This window comes from Peromyscus leucopus, chromosome 1 (assembly GCF_004664715.2).
Source record: "Peromyscus leucopus breed LL Stock chromosome 1, UCI_PerLeu_2.1, whole genome shotgun sequence".
Taxonomy (NCBI): Eukaryota; Metazoa; Chordata; class Mammalia; order Rodentia; family Cricetidae; genus Peromyscus; species Peromyscus leucopus.
In genome coordinates, this window is record NC_051063.1 from 97,225,018 (window position 1) to 97,240,901 (window position 15,884).

The following is a 15,884-nucleotide window of genomic DNA, read 5'->3' on the forward strand; positions in this document are numbered from 1 at the left end:
TGAGAGGACTCTAGCGACACAGTCACTCAGCAAGCGTCCGCACCATCTGTTGCCTGCCAATCCTATGGTAGGAATGAAGCATAATCCACACCGGGAGGCAGATCAATAAATAGGCAAGGATAAAGGAACTTTGCCACCTGCTGTGGCACTGACATCAATGGTATAACATGGGAAGGGGAGGAAGAAACTTCCCTCTCCGTGGGTAGACTGTGACAAGGCTTCAGAGGGGAGAACACTGGGGTTGAACGTTGAGAAGGGAGCAGGGGTTCGTTAGAAAGGTAAGAAAGAAAACATCATCTCGGTGAGTCAGAGACAACGAGGATAATAGGACACAGTTCAGTCTTCACTGATGCACTGACCACAGAACCCTGTCTTTTCCCTCAAGCCCCAGGTCTTTCTGACTTTCTCTAGGAACATGTCTAACATCATAGCACAGGTATTAAAAACTGGAGATTGCTGGTCAGACAGATCTGGGTTCAAGTCCCGTTCTGTTACCTACCTACAGTGTGACTTAGAGAATATTACTCACCCCCTCTGAAACTCAACTTCATTGTAGTAAAATAAGAGCCCATGTTGGATGTCATGAGAACTGCTCCATGCACACTGCTCATAGCAACAACCACCAGACAAACTGAGCAAGTCCTGATTACTGCTCAGATACAACTACCAGCAACAAAATGTACTTTTATTGAGTCAATGGGGTGGGGGTGTCACTGGAGGACATTTGATCCTTCTTTAAAGAAGTGATTAAGCTGAACTGTTAAACAATCATTTTCAGTTTGATCTTTCTAGAGTTTGTGAATCTTTTAGTCCTGGTGCAACCCCTCCCCCGCTCCCCAGGCCTCCGTCTACAAACTCGTTTGTTTATCTGTGTTTAACCAAGTTCTAGAGAGTGATACAGTAGGGTCATATTCTAAAGCAAGGAGAAGAAAATCCATGTGCCGGTCAGAGGGGCTGACACAGGCATGTGTGAGGCAGGAATGCATTGCTATGGAAGGCGCCTGTGTCTCTTTATAGTCAAGACAGATTCACTCATTCATCAAATATGTTCAAGTCCACTAGGAGTAAGTCATGACAGCAAGCTCTGGAGAAGCCTTTGTAAATAAAAAAACAAACCAAAACACTACCCTTGTTCTGTGCTACATGCCAGAGAGGAAAGATAAACAGAAAGCCAATTAAAGAGGAAAATTCTTGCCCTCCAGAGTTCCAGTGGCCCCCATGCTTTCCCTAGCCAGAGCTCAGGCCTTATTCCCCAAACCATCTTGCCAGAGCTTAAGGAGCATTTCCTGGACTGAACTATTCATCAGTTAAGATGCTTGATGACAGGCGGCTGTCAGATGCCTCTCTAGGTCAAGGCAAGCTACCAAGGACAAATGAACCCCACACTGTGGGAGGAAGTGCGGTACCTCTTGTTTCAATACTTCCTCAGGGTTTTTATTTGTGGTGTTCCATTTTCTAAAGCTTCCCTCTATTTCATCTTCATTGATTGAGAGGGTTCTCTCCGAAGGCCCTGGAAATAGTAAAGCAATGTTGATAAATCACCACTGTGAGACTTTCTCAGAAACTCATACCACAAAACCTTCATAGTGTTTGTTCTTCATTAACAAATACTAAGGAGGACTGCTTCACCTTGAGGGTTTCACTTCATCCTGTCTCAAAAACAAAAATACTAAGACACAGGTCAAGTGCTATGGTTTGAGTATGGGATGTCCCTGTTTGGTTCTCAGATGGCATTGCCATTTTGTGATGCCTTTCAGAGGTAGAGTCTCATTGGAGGACCTGGGCTGCTGAGCTGTATGGTGGTCCTTGGGAGTTACTGCTCTGCCCATTTCTGTCCAGTCTTTCCACTTCCTGGCCCATCAGAATACGAGGAGTCTCTACATACTCCTGCTGATATGGCACACTGTGTCTTTAAACTGTGAGCCAAAATAAATTCTTCCTCTCTTAGCTAGCTTCCTGTTGGGTATTTGATCAGACCAAAAAAGTAATTACTACATAAAGAGACATTAATAGTGTGATTGGGGGCCAGGAGTTGGTGGCGCACGCCTTTAATCCCAGCACTTGGGAGGCAGAGCCAGGTGGATCTCTGTGAGTTCGAGGCCAGCCTGGGCTACCAAGTGAGCTCCAGGAAAGGCGCAAAGCTACACAGAGATACCCTGTCTCGAAAAACCAAAAAAAAAAAAAAAAATAGTGTGATTGGGAAAATTCTTCAGGATGCAATCAAGGGCTGCCATGAAGGTCACTTTAAGGTCAAAGTTCACCCCTGGAACAGAGGTAAGCCACTCCTTGCTTCCAATTTTCTTATTTCTTGGTCAAGGGCAATCAGGTCCTATGAGGTATTTGGCCCAAGGTCACAAAGAATTAGAGAGAAGAGGCTGGGGCATTGTGGGGGGCTTGGCAGATTCCTTGGGCAGGAACCAGTCAGTTCGTATCCCAGCAGAGACAAGGTTTGTTTCCAGAGTCAGTACCTCCACCAGAATCAGATCCCCTTCAAACAACCCTCCTGTGCAATGTAACTGCTCCTGCGGGATCCGCAATGGGAACCAGCTCCACTGCACGAGGCACATGAGCACACTCTGCTAATATGAATATACACACTACTTGTACACTGCCCTGGTCTGCATGGTAAATATGAAATACATGACTTTCTATGGCAACCTGGGCACCTGGAGACTCATGGAAGTCCCCAAGGTGTCTTCTCCATCTGTAGGGAACTTCAGATCCTGTAAGAAACTCACAGGCTCTGAAGCCCATGAGAGCTCTGACCGACTCAGTGTAATTTCTGTCACTGTCTCTAAGGTGGATCCTAAGAATACAGATTGGAGCCCCTCTACTGGGGAGGATTCCCAAGAGTTAAACCTAAACACTGTATTTTCTTAGGCAGTCCCTATAAGTTTCATTTGATGAAATTTCCAGAAATCACCATCTGCACCATCCAAGAGTCTACATACAGATCCACTCTCCAGTATATCTCCAATCAGGAGACAGAGGATCTGACAGCAGAATTTCTCCCGCCTCTGATACAGTAGATGAAATTTCTTTCAGGGGAAATGGGGTTCCTCCTCCTCTTACCCTGAGTGGCCATCACAATCTCCTTCACCCTTAGGCACTGGTTCAATAGTCCTGTAAGCTCCTCTATCCGACGGTCCTGTCATGGTATAAGAGCAGATCAAGATTACCACCACCTCCAGTCCCTAGTTGACTTCATTTGGAACACAATGAAGAAAATCCCATAGAAGACCTCTGAGGACCCCCAAAAGAGAAAGTCAGGGCCCAGCTGGGCCTAGTGGTCTGCTGCACAGGCATCTATAGACACCCATGGCACTATGTGAAGGTGTGGGTCAGCAGTCACTGACATACCCTTGAAGAGGTCCACATGCTGGCAGAAGTACAACTCTCTGCCTCCTACTCTCTGAAAACAGCCTGCATGAAGAATGCCTCTGATTCCTGAGTCACTCTCTGGAGCTACACACATAAGACATATCCTAATCTCCTCACCTGTCCCTTGGTAGTCTGAAGTACTTAACACAACAGAGCATATCACAAGAAAGGACCATTCTTTCAAGGTCTGGGGACTTAGGTCACACAGATCCTGGACTATATGGGTAGCTCTGCTATCCACCTGTGCAAAATTATCCAAGCATTCTGAGTCTCTTTCTTTAGCTGAGAATGTGGGGCTGTGACTCCCAGAGACACTATTTATACTAGCTAAGGGCTTCTCTATGTAAATATGAGGTTATATATGATTATGCAGGAATCAGAAAGGAAGAATATAAGGTAGCAGGATAAACTGACGCACTGCATGCTGCTAAGTGTCTCTATGATAGTTCTATCAGGAGGAATAAACTGCACACACAGGGGCTGTTGCTGAGTTTTGCTAAGAGTTGTGACATTAGTGAGGATAGGGGTATTTTTCAGCACACCACCATGAACAGGCAGGGCTCTAAGGTGCCTTTGGGAGATTCAGTTTAGGCAAAGTTCTCAGGCATATAAACAAGTACTAAAGTTGAGTCTCTCGTGAAAAGCTGTTATCTTAACATATCCTGCCAATGATGGCATGCCATTGTCCAATAGAGTGGAGACCAGAAGGGACCAAATTAGTTAGAGGTGCCTGCAAGGAAAGGACAAGGTGTCACAGTGACTGGCTCACCTTATCCTCATTGGCAACCAGCAGTGTTTCCATCCCCATCTTCAGACGGTGGAGTTCTTGGTCTACAAGAATCAAGGTATAGAAGGAATTATTTGTACAAATTGCTGACAGCTATTGCCATATGCTGATGACCCTCAGGTTCAAACATTAAGATTGACAAGTGAGTGTGGCTCCTTTTTATTTATTGAAAGAACCTGGGATGGGGTCTTGCACAGTGAGTCTCATTAGACATTTGTTGGTTATATTTGTGAATAACCTAGTGTTTTGTCTTCTCTTTCTAGATAAGGTATCCAGGGGCAAAACAAAAATAGCATTTACTCAAAAGTGACAGCGAGGAATCAAAAATCTTTCATAAACAGCATCTCTGGAAGTGCAGTCCGTGCTCTTAACCTCTGAGCCATCTCTCCAGCCCCCATAAACAGCATCTCTTAAGAACATAAATATTAATATTCTGTATAAACATATGCCGAGGCTCCTAACTAGTTTGGGAAAAGACCATGCAGTCAGACAAACTAGAAGCAGAGGAAAATTTCATAAAAGAAAACTCAAAACAATTTATGGATGATAAATGGACACTGGGTATTAGTCAAAGGTTTGGTAGTTGGTTGAATTTAAAATTGCAAAATCTGACTAAAGAAATGTTTACATATGGGCATGGAGTTATGCCTATAATCATAACCACTCATGGCAGAGGTAGAAGATTCAAGGTCTGAACCCTGGCTGGGAAACTTATGAAGACCCTGGTTCAAAATGAAAAGTTTTTTTTTTTTCTTTAAAAAAAAAAGAATAGAGGTATGGTCCAGTGGCAGAGTAACAGGTCTTCTATGCACAGGCCTTGGGCTTAGTCCAAAACCAAAAGGGAAAAAAATTAAGGGGGAAGGGACAGCAAGATGGCTCCATGAGTAAATGTAGTTGCCATTGAGCCTGATAACTTGAGTTTGAGCCTCAAGATCTACATGTTGGAAAGAACTGACTCTCACATATTATCCTCTGATATCCACACATATAATGTGGCATGTGTACACACACATACACACACAAAAAAATAAACAAACATAATAAAAACATCAAAAACAAAAGAAATAACTATTTAGATTTAATAACAAATACACAAAGCAAATGTTATGGTTAACGGAGAGCAATGCCACTTCACCACAAATATACAATGGCTCTGTGTTGGTCCATGGTAGAAAAACAATGGCTTTCTCCAAGTTTAGACTCAAATGGGGACAAGCCTGGCTTCTTCCCAAACAGGTCTGAAGAGTAAGAGTAAAGGCCAATGCCTGAAGAAGAAAGAGGCCATTTTTGAGATTCTTAGAGGTTTTGGAATTGGCATGGACCTGGATATGCTAGAAAAAAAAAAACTTGTGCTTAATTCTAAAATGAGATAAACAACAAGAAGAAATGTTGAGTAAGAAAAGTACAAGAAACAAGGGATCCCAAGTACAGATATCCTGTTTCCTCTGTGATAGTTAATAAGAAATAGCATTAGGGTATGTGTGGACTTTGTGTAAAGAGTTACTGGAGCTCATTCTCAGAGCAAGTGGAGTCTCAGGCTTCTGGTACCAACATCAGTTCTGCCACTCAGTTTTGGGGGGGGGCGTGGCATGAGGGTAGGGTAGGAGGGAAATTTCATATAAAGACTGTTAAAGCTGGATGCACGGGTCAGAACCCAACCTGACTGGGCATAAATGACAGCGTAAGCATGGGAAGATTCCTGTGAAAGGATGGGAAGGGATAAGTCTGATGGTCACCAGTATCTTTTTCAAGCTCAGTCACTATTACAAGGCTATAGAATGTTCTCACTCCAGCTGGAGACCCAAGCCAGGTAATGCTGAGGCCAAGATAAGGCTAGACAGTGGCAGCAGCCAAACGACTGACCTTGTTCAGCATCCAGGTAGCAAGTGGGGGAGCTGGAATATGTGTGTGTGTGATCTCTCTGTATCCTTGGAGAATGCCACAAAGATCCTATGTATGTTAAGAAGAATATTTGAGGGTTTCTTCTGTTTTTAATTGATAAGATTTGAACTCTCCATGGAACATCCAGTATCCATTACACTTACTCAATGACTCAGTTTTAGGGTAGGCCAAATACTGTGCTAGGCTCTAAAGTGTTTTTAAACAAAGACAAAAATCCTTATCTCAAGACCTCCCAAAATACAGCACTGCTGAATTATAGTATGAACTATGTTGGGAACTCAAGAATAATAAGACCAGAGTCACCCACTTGAGGTTGGGTGGCCAGGAAGAGCTTCCTGGGAAATATTTAAGTAGAGCTCTAAGGATGGCAAGGAATTGACTTTCTTTTGTAATCTCGGGGCCTTGTACAAATGTCAGGCGGGATGAACTGCTAAGCCTCCTCTTTGGTGGGAACACTGAAGCAAGGCCTTTTAATTCAATGAAGTCAGATGGTTTTTAGGGGGAAAAAGCTCCAGAGGGGGCTCCCTGGAGCTGCACAGAGCTTCAGTCAACACTGTGAGAAAAGCCTTCAGAGCTAAGTGTTCTAGATAAGGGAGAGGCATGATAATGATACCATGTCAGAGCTCAGTTTCATAGGCAAGCACGCATATACACATAAGCACGTGCTCACACACGCACAAATGCATGTATGTGTATATTAGCACACTCACATATGCAAGCACACACAGTCATCCACAGATACATGTCCACTTATAAGAGTGGGCCAAGAGCCTAAAATAATGTGTTCTGTCACAGTCAATTTAGTTACCTCGCTCTGCATGGTCACTGTGAAGAGCTGCACTCCGGGAGAGTTGGCTGTGAAGACGCTCAATTTCTGCATCTTTTAGGGCCACCTGTTCTTGCAGCTGGGCTACCTCAGCCTGAGGAAGCAAGAGAGAATCCCTTCCAAGTCAGAGAGACTACTGGCTCATAAAAAAAAAGTTTATGCCATAGCTTAGAGCCCATTGGGCCCAAGAGGCAGGAGAAGTGAAGGATATAGGTAAGGAGTGAGAGTGTAATTCCCCTCCCCACTGGGTGGAATCCTGCAGAACAATCTCACTCACTTACCTACCATCACCTTGCTCTGTCTCCTCATTCCCTTATCTGACCAAGCTCTTTCTCTTCACTGTTCTGTAAAACTCAGGTAAAACTGAGGCCAGGGAGCTGGGACTGCATAGTTGGATCATTGATTTTGCATGTGGTCTTTCCTCTCCAAGGTACACATACTCATTTAGATATGCCATTGTAACAATTATATGTAACTCCATCTTTCCACACACGTGGAAATAGAGTGGAAATCAAATAACTACTGCTGATTTTGAGGTGAGCCAAGAGTTCCCTCCTTAGATACTCTCTTTTTCTGCAGTCAATGCTTCTGGCCAACCTCCAAACACAGTTGCATGTTTGCCCATGTGTACACAAACAAGCTTTAGAGTGTGCTCAGTATGTATACTTTTTTTTTTTAAGGGAAAGCACATAAGCACACTGCACACAAATCCACAAATCTACACACACTGGCATTGGCAATGGGCAGTTCCCACATCTCCATTATGCCTAAAGTTACAATTCACACACAGCACTATGCATGGTTACCCATACTTTCCAGACTCTTTAGAAATTCAGAGCTCTTTCTGTCTTGCTCCAAGAGGCTCATTGGAGCCAAACAAATCTAGAATCTCTCATGTCCCAGTTGGATGACCTTGGACAAGTAATTGTACCTACCCTAGTCTTAGCTCAATAGTGCCCACTTCATGGCCTACAGGAAGATTACATAACATAACTTATGAGTGACTAGGTCAAATACTTATCACGTATTAAAGGCCTAGTAAATACTACAATCATAGTAACACTTCTTTCTCATCCTGTTCCTTCCCTTAGGAAAAAGCTCCATTCTGAACATAAAACCAAGAAAGGGGTTTTGAGCTTTGGGAAGAACACACAGCAAAGGCATCTACCCTGCCCATGGCCTTCCATGTAGGAACCTAATTATATTCCAACTCTGGTTGTCAGAGTATGATGGGGGTTGGGGGGAGGGAGAGATAAGTCAATCATTGGACAACAAATGAGCACTAGTCCTACTGGTGACTCTTCTGCCTGCCAGGCCTTGGTTAGACTGAGTACCCACCCGGCAGCCACTGCTCTCACTACTTACAAATCTCATGTAGTCCCATAAGAACCCATGGGAGAAAGCAAATTCCTGAAAATCCTGGGAGAAAACAGGAGCAGTACATGACTCCAAATGAAATCAGCCAAAGACTGACTGTCCAGGCAAGGATGCTGTCTTAGTTACCATTCTATTACTGTGAAGAGACACTATGACCAAGACAACTCTTATAAAAGAAAGCATTTAATTGAGGGCTTGCTTATAGTTTCAGAGGGTTAATCCATTATCATCATGGCAGGAGGCAGACAGGCATGGTGCTAGAGCAGTAGCTGAGAGCTTTACATCATGATCCACAGGCAGCAGGCAGAGCAAGAAAGAGACTGGGCCTTGCATGAGTTTTTGAAAACTTAAAGTCTATCCCCAGTGACACACCTCCTCCAACAAGGCCACACTTCCTAATCCTTCCCTAAACAGTCTGGGAACTAGGAACTAGACATTCAAATATATGAGCCTATGAGGGCCATTCTCATTCAAACCACATAGTAGATGCCAACCTGAGACCATGTGTTCCAATGTAGAATGCCTGCCACCCACCCACCCTGCTGCTCCAATGGTGTGTCACACACCTTAATCTCCATGCTTCATCCCAGGACATCATCAGCCAGCCTGCTGCTCCAACGCAGAGTTTCACTTACTCACCTAGTCTGACCACATGCAGAACTCCACCCTCCCGGACTGCTACTCCAATAGAGAGCTCCAGCACTCCAGGCTGCATGCTAGTATGTTAATAGGATGAATGAAATCCACTCTTATGAGACTCAACCCTTCTCAATGGTTCTGAATAAACCTTCCCTGACATCCTCTAAACAGGACAGAGATGTAAAGGAAAGACAGGAGATGAAAGGTCAGATTTCTTTCCTGTAAAGCTTGCTATGGAGCCTGCTCCCTCCACTCTGGGCCCTACCTAGAATCAAGAGAGCCAAGTCTGGCTATCCCATCCAGCTTACTGAGATGAGCAGCCACAAACCATCATAAGCCACATGTCCATTGGCTTATGGATAATGGTGACAATGGTTTCTGACAACTCTAGCCTTAGGATTCTCAACTCAAATGCATTGCATTTCCATGAGGGTCAGGATATTCTTTGGAGATGATCTCTCAGCTTTTCTTGCATGGTTTCTTGCTTGTGGTTCTTTACTGTGGACAGAACGGTCTATTAGAAATCCAATGTTGATGCTTATCTGTTGGTCTCACTGAAGACTTCAGTGAAGTGGGCCTACTGAGAAAAAGTTTATTTGAGACTTACAGTTTCAAAAGCTGACTCTGAAGAGACACTAGCCCACTAGAGTATGTGGCCCCCATTTCCTCTGCCTTGCTACAAACCGTTAGATTACATTCCTAAAGCTAGCCACCAAGGTCTATTCCCTTATTTGACCACCTCTTCCTCCTGAGGCTGACAACCAAAGTCCAGCTATCAGAAACACCTTTTGGCTCACCTAATTAACATGCCCAACTTAAATTCAACACCTTATCCTAACATGGGGTTCCCCCTTTACCTTTATAAACCACCACTCGCCTATGTGCCTTGTCTGTCTCCTCTCTATCCAGAGGCAGTCCTTCATCCTTCCAGGACATATATCCCTGCCCCTTTCCCCTTCTCCCTGTCCTCTATCTCCTTTACCACCACACCCTAGCCCATTCTAACACAGACCTCCCCTTTTTCTCTTAAGAATGATACATGCATGGTCATATGTTGCTGTTTTTCTGCCTGAGTCAGAAAGCAGTCACTTAATTTTTCTTTGCTGCTTAATAAAGAATCTCTCTGTAAAAAGAGGTGTTTAGGTGTGGTTTGCACCTGATCTGTGGTCTGGAAGAGAGCCCCTGCTGTGCAGAAGTCCTTTCAGACTTCATGGTGATGATGGTAGGGAGCATGGGAGCAGACAGGCAGGCATAGCACTGAAGCAGTAGCTGAGAGCTTATATCATCTCCATAAGAATGAGGTGAAGAGAGATAACTAAGAATTGCATGGGCTTTTGTAACCTTAAAGCCCAACCCCAATGACACATCTCTTCCAACAAGGCCACACCTTCTAATCCTTCCCAAACAGTTCCACCAACTGGGACAAAATATTCAAAATATTAGCCTATGCACAGACCTGACAGACCAAGTGACTTGCCTTGACCTTTACTTTGGAATGGCCACAAAACAAGGAAAAAATACAGGTTGTCTGATATCCTTAGAAGGTTATCTGACCCACAGGTAGATAGGAAGCCTTATCCAGAACCATGAGAGCAATGGCTATCTCAGCCATAAAAACCAGCACTCACTCTGTTGCCAGAGGTCCAAAACTATCTGAAGCCTAGCAGTGAGGCAGAGATGGGTACTCTGGATACCTTCAGGGCAAGGAAGGATATTCTGCATCCTTACAGGGCTGTGTCTTATTAAACTCAAGGAACAAACTCTATTGCTGATTGCACTGAAGATAAGCCACCTTTAGGGTCTGAGGAGGCTTATGCAGAAAACTGAACAGCTTACAAACATTGGGAGCATTTCAGGTGGAGAAGCAGCCACTACAGGAAGAGGGGGGAAAACACAGAAGCAGGAGACCCAGACCTGAACCCCACCCTTGCCACTTGAAGTCTCGTGGTCCTTACCAGCAAATCAGCATCAAATGCACCCACTGCGTTATTGTCTGACTTATGAGGAAAGTGTGCAAAGGGCTGGGTGGGTTCTGGCAGGAGGTGTTCCACACCTGGTAATCATTAGGAACTCCTCAGCCGGCATCTCACAGGTCCACATGCCAAGGCAGAGAGCTCGGGTGAATTAAAAGGAAAAGGTTTTCTTGTTTTTATAACAGAGGGTGGTGTGTGCAACTTCAAAGGTTTCACCTGGGCTGGACTTGCAGGAGTGAGTGCCGTAGTGGAAAGTTTTGAGCTCCTGGAAAAACAAGGCTTTTAGAATGGGTGACACCAAAGCACGGCACACACAAGGCTGTCTGTGCTCAGACAATAGCCGGTGGCCAGGATAGGCCTGACTGGCAGTGAGTGCGGGAAGAGCTATTCAATCTCTCTAGGCCTCTATTTTATCACCTGTGAAATGGCTAAGTGTGGGGTTTTTTTATATTTGTACATGAGAATATGATTATATAAATACTATCATAATGTTCAGTATTTTTCTTTTATTAACTTAAATCATAAATTTTTAAATGGAAAAGAGCACAATAAACATTATAAGTTGTCAGAACCAGAAACTGAGGAAGACATGCAGGGTACAGGAAGAGAAATGAGAAGGGAGAGAAAAGAGAAGGGAGGACCATAGAGAAAAATACCTGGAAGGAAGGAAATATTAACAAGGGTAGTAGTGGCTGGGTGATCTGGGTGGTTTGTATTTTCTTTCTTTTAAAAAATTTTTTTAAAAATTTTTTCATATGTATGGGTGTTACGTTTGCATTGTGTATTTATGTAGCACACGCAGGTAGTGATAGCAGAAGCCAGAGGAGGGTTTCGTATGGCCTAGAACTAAAGTTACAGATGGTAAGAGCCACTATGTGGGTTCTGGTAATTGAACCTGCGTATTCTGGACAAGCAGCTGCTGCTCTTTAACTGGAGCCATCTCTCCAGCCTCTTTATTCTTGAGACAGAGTCTCACTATGTAGCTCTGGATGGCCTGGAACTTACTCTGAAGACCAGGCTGGTTTCAAATTCACAGAGATCTGCCTGCTTCTGACTCCTGAGTGCTGAGATTAAAGGTGTATATCATCACACACAGCCCTCCTTTAATTTCTATTTTATGGTTTGAAATTTTTTTACAATGAGCATTACTTTTAATAATTAACAATTAACCTTAGGAAAAGCAAAGATACAGACAAACTCACAATAATTCTAAACAAAGGTGTGTGTGTGTGTGTGTGTGTGTGTGTGTGTGTGTGTGTGTGTATGTATGAAAGAGTGCATGTGCACTAGAGGTTTGGTTGTTCCTCAGGAGATGTCACTTTCTTTGAAAGAATACCCCACTAGGATCTGAGGCTCACCAATTAGACTAGGCAGTGACCCCCAAGGATGGGGTCACAGTTATGAGAGTCAGCACACCTGACTTTTTACGTGGTACTAGAGACTGATTTTGGGTCCTCAGGCTTGCTTCACAAGCATTTTGTTGACCAACTGAACCATTTTCTCCACCCTCAAAAGTATTGTTTTTAAATCTCAAACACCAACTGAACACTAAAATGCCCACATGCATCACCGGGTGTCACCTGTGGATGGTTCTACAGGACATAGAGAAAAGCAGATGCATTTTTTCTTAAGGGGCAGTAGCCCAGGCTTCCTCCAGCAGAAACTCTATCCAAGATGGTTAGAGAGTTTCCTTCTTCCTCCTAATACCCACATGAAGCCCTTTTTTTTTTTTTTATTGAATCATATTCTCTGTCCCCTCCCAGAGGACACAGTACAATAATGTGATACAGGTACACAATGTATAGTGAGCAAATCAGGGTGATATGAACGCCCGTCTGCTCCAACAGTCATTTCTGTGAGTTGAGAGTTTTTATGTTCTTCTATTCATTTTGAAATGCATAATATATTTTTCAAACAATAGATTCATAGGCTGGCAAGACGAATCAGCACGTAAATGTTCTTGCCACCCATATTTAACAATCCAAGAGAACTCACTCCCCAAGTCATCCTGACCTCCACAGGTAGCCAAACCACATGCATGCTCACTTCCTCCCCTGCCACCCCACTCTAAAAATAGCATAATTATATTTTAATGTGATTTTTCCTAATGTTCACTTGATAACTAATTTGGCATTTTAAAGATAAAATATGCAAGCAAAAATAACTAAATCAATTTTATGTGTGTTTGTTTCTTTTTGCTGTTGCTGTTCTTTCCTGAGACAGAAGCATGCTATGTAGGCCAGGCTGGCCAGGAACCCGCTGTGTAGTCCAAGAAAGCCTCAAACTCCAAGTGATCCTCCTGATCCCCTGAGTGCTAGGATGACAAGTACTCCATCGTATCCAGGTAACCCACTACTTTTAACCCCTGCAGTTCAACTAGGAAGAACTAAACAAGAAAGAGAAAAAGTTATCACTAAAGAATTTATTCTTGGTGTTCTTTACACAGTAAGCTCCCCAATTCAGTAAAATGCTTTGACTGAAAAAATAAACCAAAGGCTTTATCATTTTAGGAATGCATTCATTTCTAAAGCATGATGACGACCATGACAATTTTTTTTAGAAAACTGACTGCTGAGTTTCAGATGATGTCCCCAACAAAACACTGTTACTCGCCCTCCCTCATTCTGTTAGGATTTGTCACCTGCGGCTATCACTTATCTGACAGCCCACTCACTCACTCACCTAGGAGTGGGCAACCTTCTTGGCTAAGCAGCAAGGGCAGCAGGACGCTGCCAGAGGAAGAAGACATGGCTGGGGTACCTGAGCAGCTCTCCCTTCAGGTTGCCAGGCTCTCAGGGGAGCCTTTCTATATCAGATCTGCCTGCACAGTGGGCACTGTGTGGGTTGGTTTGCATTTCCACACTTCCTGCTGTAGGGAACCCCAAGAGTGAACCCCTCCCATCAGATCCCCCACTCTTGCCCCTCCTCAGGTGCCTCATACTGCCTTTTTACCTTAGTGGCCTTCAGCTCCCACTCATACTGGTTCCGTTCATTCTCCAGCTCCTCCACTTTGATTTTGAGGTGCTTAAGCTCTTGCAGTAACTCCTGGAGAGAAGGAGAATGACAGAGCTGTGACAGGTAAAGAGCATGACAGATAAAGACTCTAAACTGGATAAATCTCATGCAGGCTCCATGACTACAGCTTTGAACTTTAAACACGGTCCAGAAAATGCCATGCAGCCATTTAAAAATGAAAGCCAGGGAGTTCCAGACATAAGAGAGAAGAAATTGCTGTGGGTGTACATGTGTGTGTGTGCATGTGCATTTGTGTGTTCAAACATGTGTAGGCCAGAGGACAACCTCAGGTATATTCCTCAGCCATCATCTTTTTTTTTTTTTTTTAAGAACAGGTCTCTTAGCCCCAGGATCCACCTGTCTCTACTCCCCACCCCCAAGTGGCAGGACTGCATGCGTTTGTATATGTGTGTGTTTGTTTGTTTGAACATTGGTTATGGGGATGTAACTCAGATCCTCATGCTCATCATTTTACCCACTGAGCTACCTTTCCAGACTAAAACTCAAAATTACCCTCTTATTCTTAGGTTCTGTCGTTTCTTTCTCTGACACCTGAACCCCCGTGCCCAGCTCACGCACAGGTGTGTCACAAGCCGACAGGTCAAGCTTGCGAGTGGGAAGAGCAGAGATGTTGAATGGAGACAACTTCTCTGGTGGTGCAGAGGGAAGGGCAGGAAGCAAGGAGCATCTCTCTGCACTGAGGGCGGGGAACCCACAGGAGGAAAGCAGCAATCCTCTGAGGCGTCACAACCAGTAAGATTCAGGAAATAAATGCTAAGTGCCAAACACAGATGCCAGTGTGAGTGCCCTGTTCAAACAAGGAGGTTAAGCAAGAAGAAACAGGGAAGACATGCGGAGAGGTGTCAAAGACAGGAGGCAGACGGTGAGACAGCCCCTTGTGGCGGAGCAGAGATTAGATGTTGGCATGTACTGAAGATGAGACTGGGGAGCTAAGGCAGGGTTGGGCTCTACAGATGAGGGTACTCAGGGTGACACTGTGTGGACAGGAAGTCACTGAAGCTTCCTGAGTGGAAGCTTACAAGTACACATTTGTACTGGTTGTGAGTGGGACAGGAACTCAAGTTTGTATCTAGACCCCTGATTGAAAATTTCCTCATAAAAGGGGCAACACTCAGCAATGCTATTTTTGTTGGTTTTTACCTTCCAAACACTGAAGATTACAACATGTACTACCAGTATGCTCTGCCAACATTTTCTTGAACCAAAATTCACTTAGTGGACAATCATTTTGGGTAACAACTATTTACTATCAGAAGAACTGGCATAAAGTATGGTAGCCTGAGTATCTTCAAATGGTTTATCCTTTGTGACCTTGGCCCTGTGTTAAACACTGACTGCTAAATATCCACAGGAACAATAGCATTAGCACACTGATCTGAGGAGGATGGCACTCCCATGCTCTCAAAGCTTCTAAACTTTAACTCATGACCAGCCTGTCCTGTCCCAGGTAAGCTCTAACATGTCACACTGGAGAAGTTTCAACTCCTCTTTTCAACTTACACCTCAATACACACAACACTCCCCTCTAATTGGCCACCATGTAAACTCTTGCCTATCCTTCAACCTTCTCGGGCAAAGCTACCCAGACCTCTACATCACATTAGGCCCCTCTGCAGGACTCTCTGGTGTTTCCCACAGATCTCCTATATGGTTTATCTGTAGGGTTGTTCTCTTTGTAACGTCTGGGGAGTCTTTGTGAACCTCTTACCCAGCAGGTCCTGGCACATAGCTGTTGACGAATGAATACCTGATACTCAAGTCATTATTTAATTGGCTTAGGTGTCTTTGCATTCTGAGATAATCTACATGAAGTAACACTGCTTCCACTTGAATCTTATAAGATGATTTATTAAAAATGACTTACAGCTGGGATGAGTATTCTCGATACCTGTTGAAAAAAAAAAAACTTCTCCAAGCTAAGGTGACCATGCATTTGATTTTCATCACTGGGCTTAGAGACCTT

At 44.0% G+C, this 15,884-nt stretch overlaps 1 protein-coding gene across 1 annotated transcript in view; it reads right to left on the reverse strand.

Annotated features, from left to right (window-relative positions):
* The window catches only part of LOC114685273 (liprin-beta-2-like), a 162,284-nt gene that overhangs the window by 25,267 nt on the left and 121,133 nt on the right, over nt 1–15,884 (reverse strand). The window contains 5 exon segments of the mRNA XM_037204360.1: nt 1,407–1,510; nt 3,073–3,148; nt 4,151–4,212; nt 6,879–6,990; nt 13,838–13,930. Of these exon segments, the coding sequence (XP_037060255.1) occupies nt 1,407–1,510; nt 3,073–3,148; nt 4,151–4,212; nt 6,879–6,990; nt 13,838–13,930 (447 nt within the window).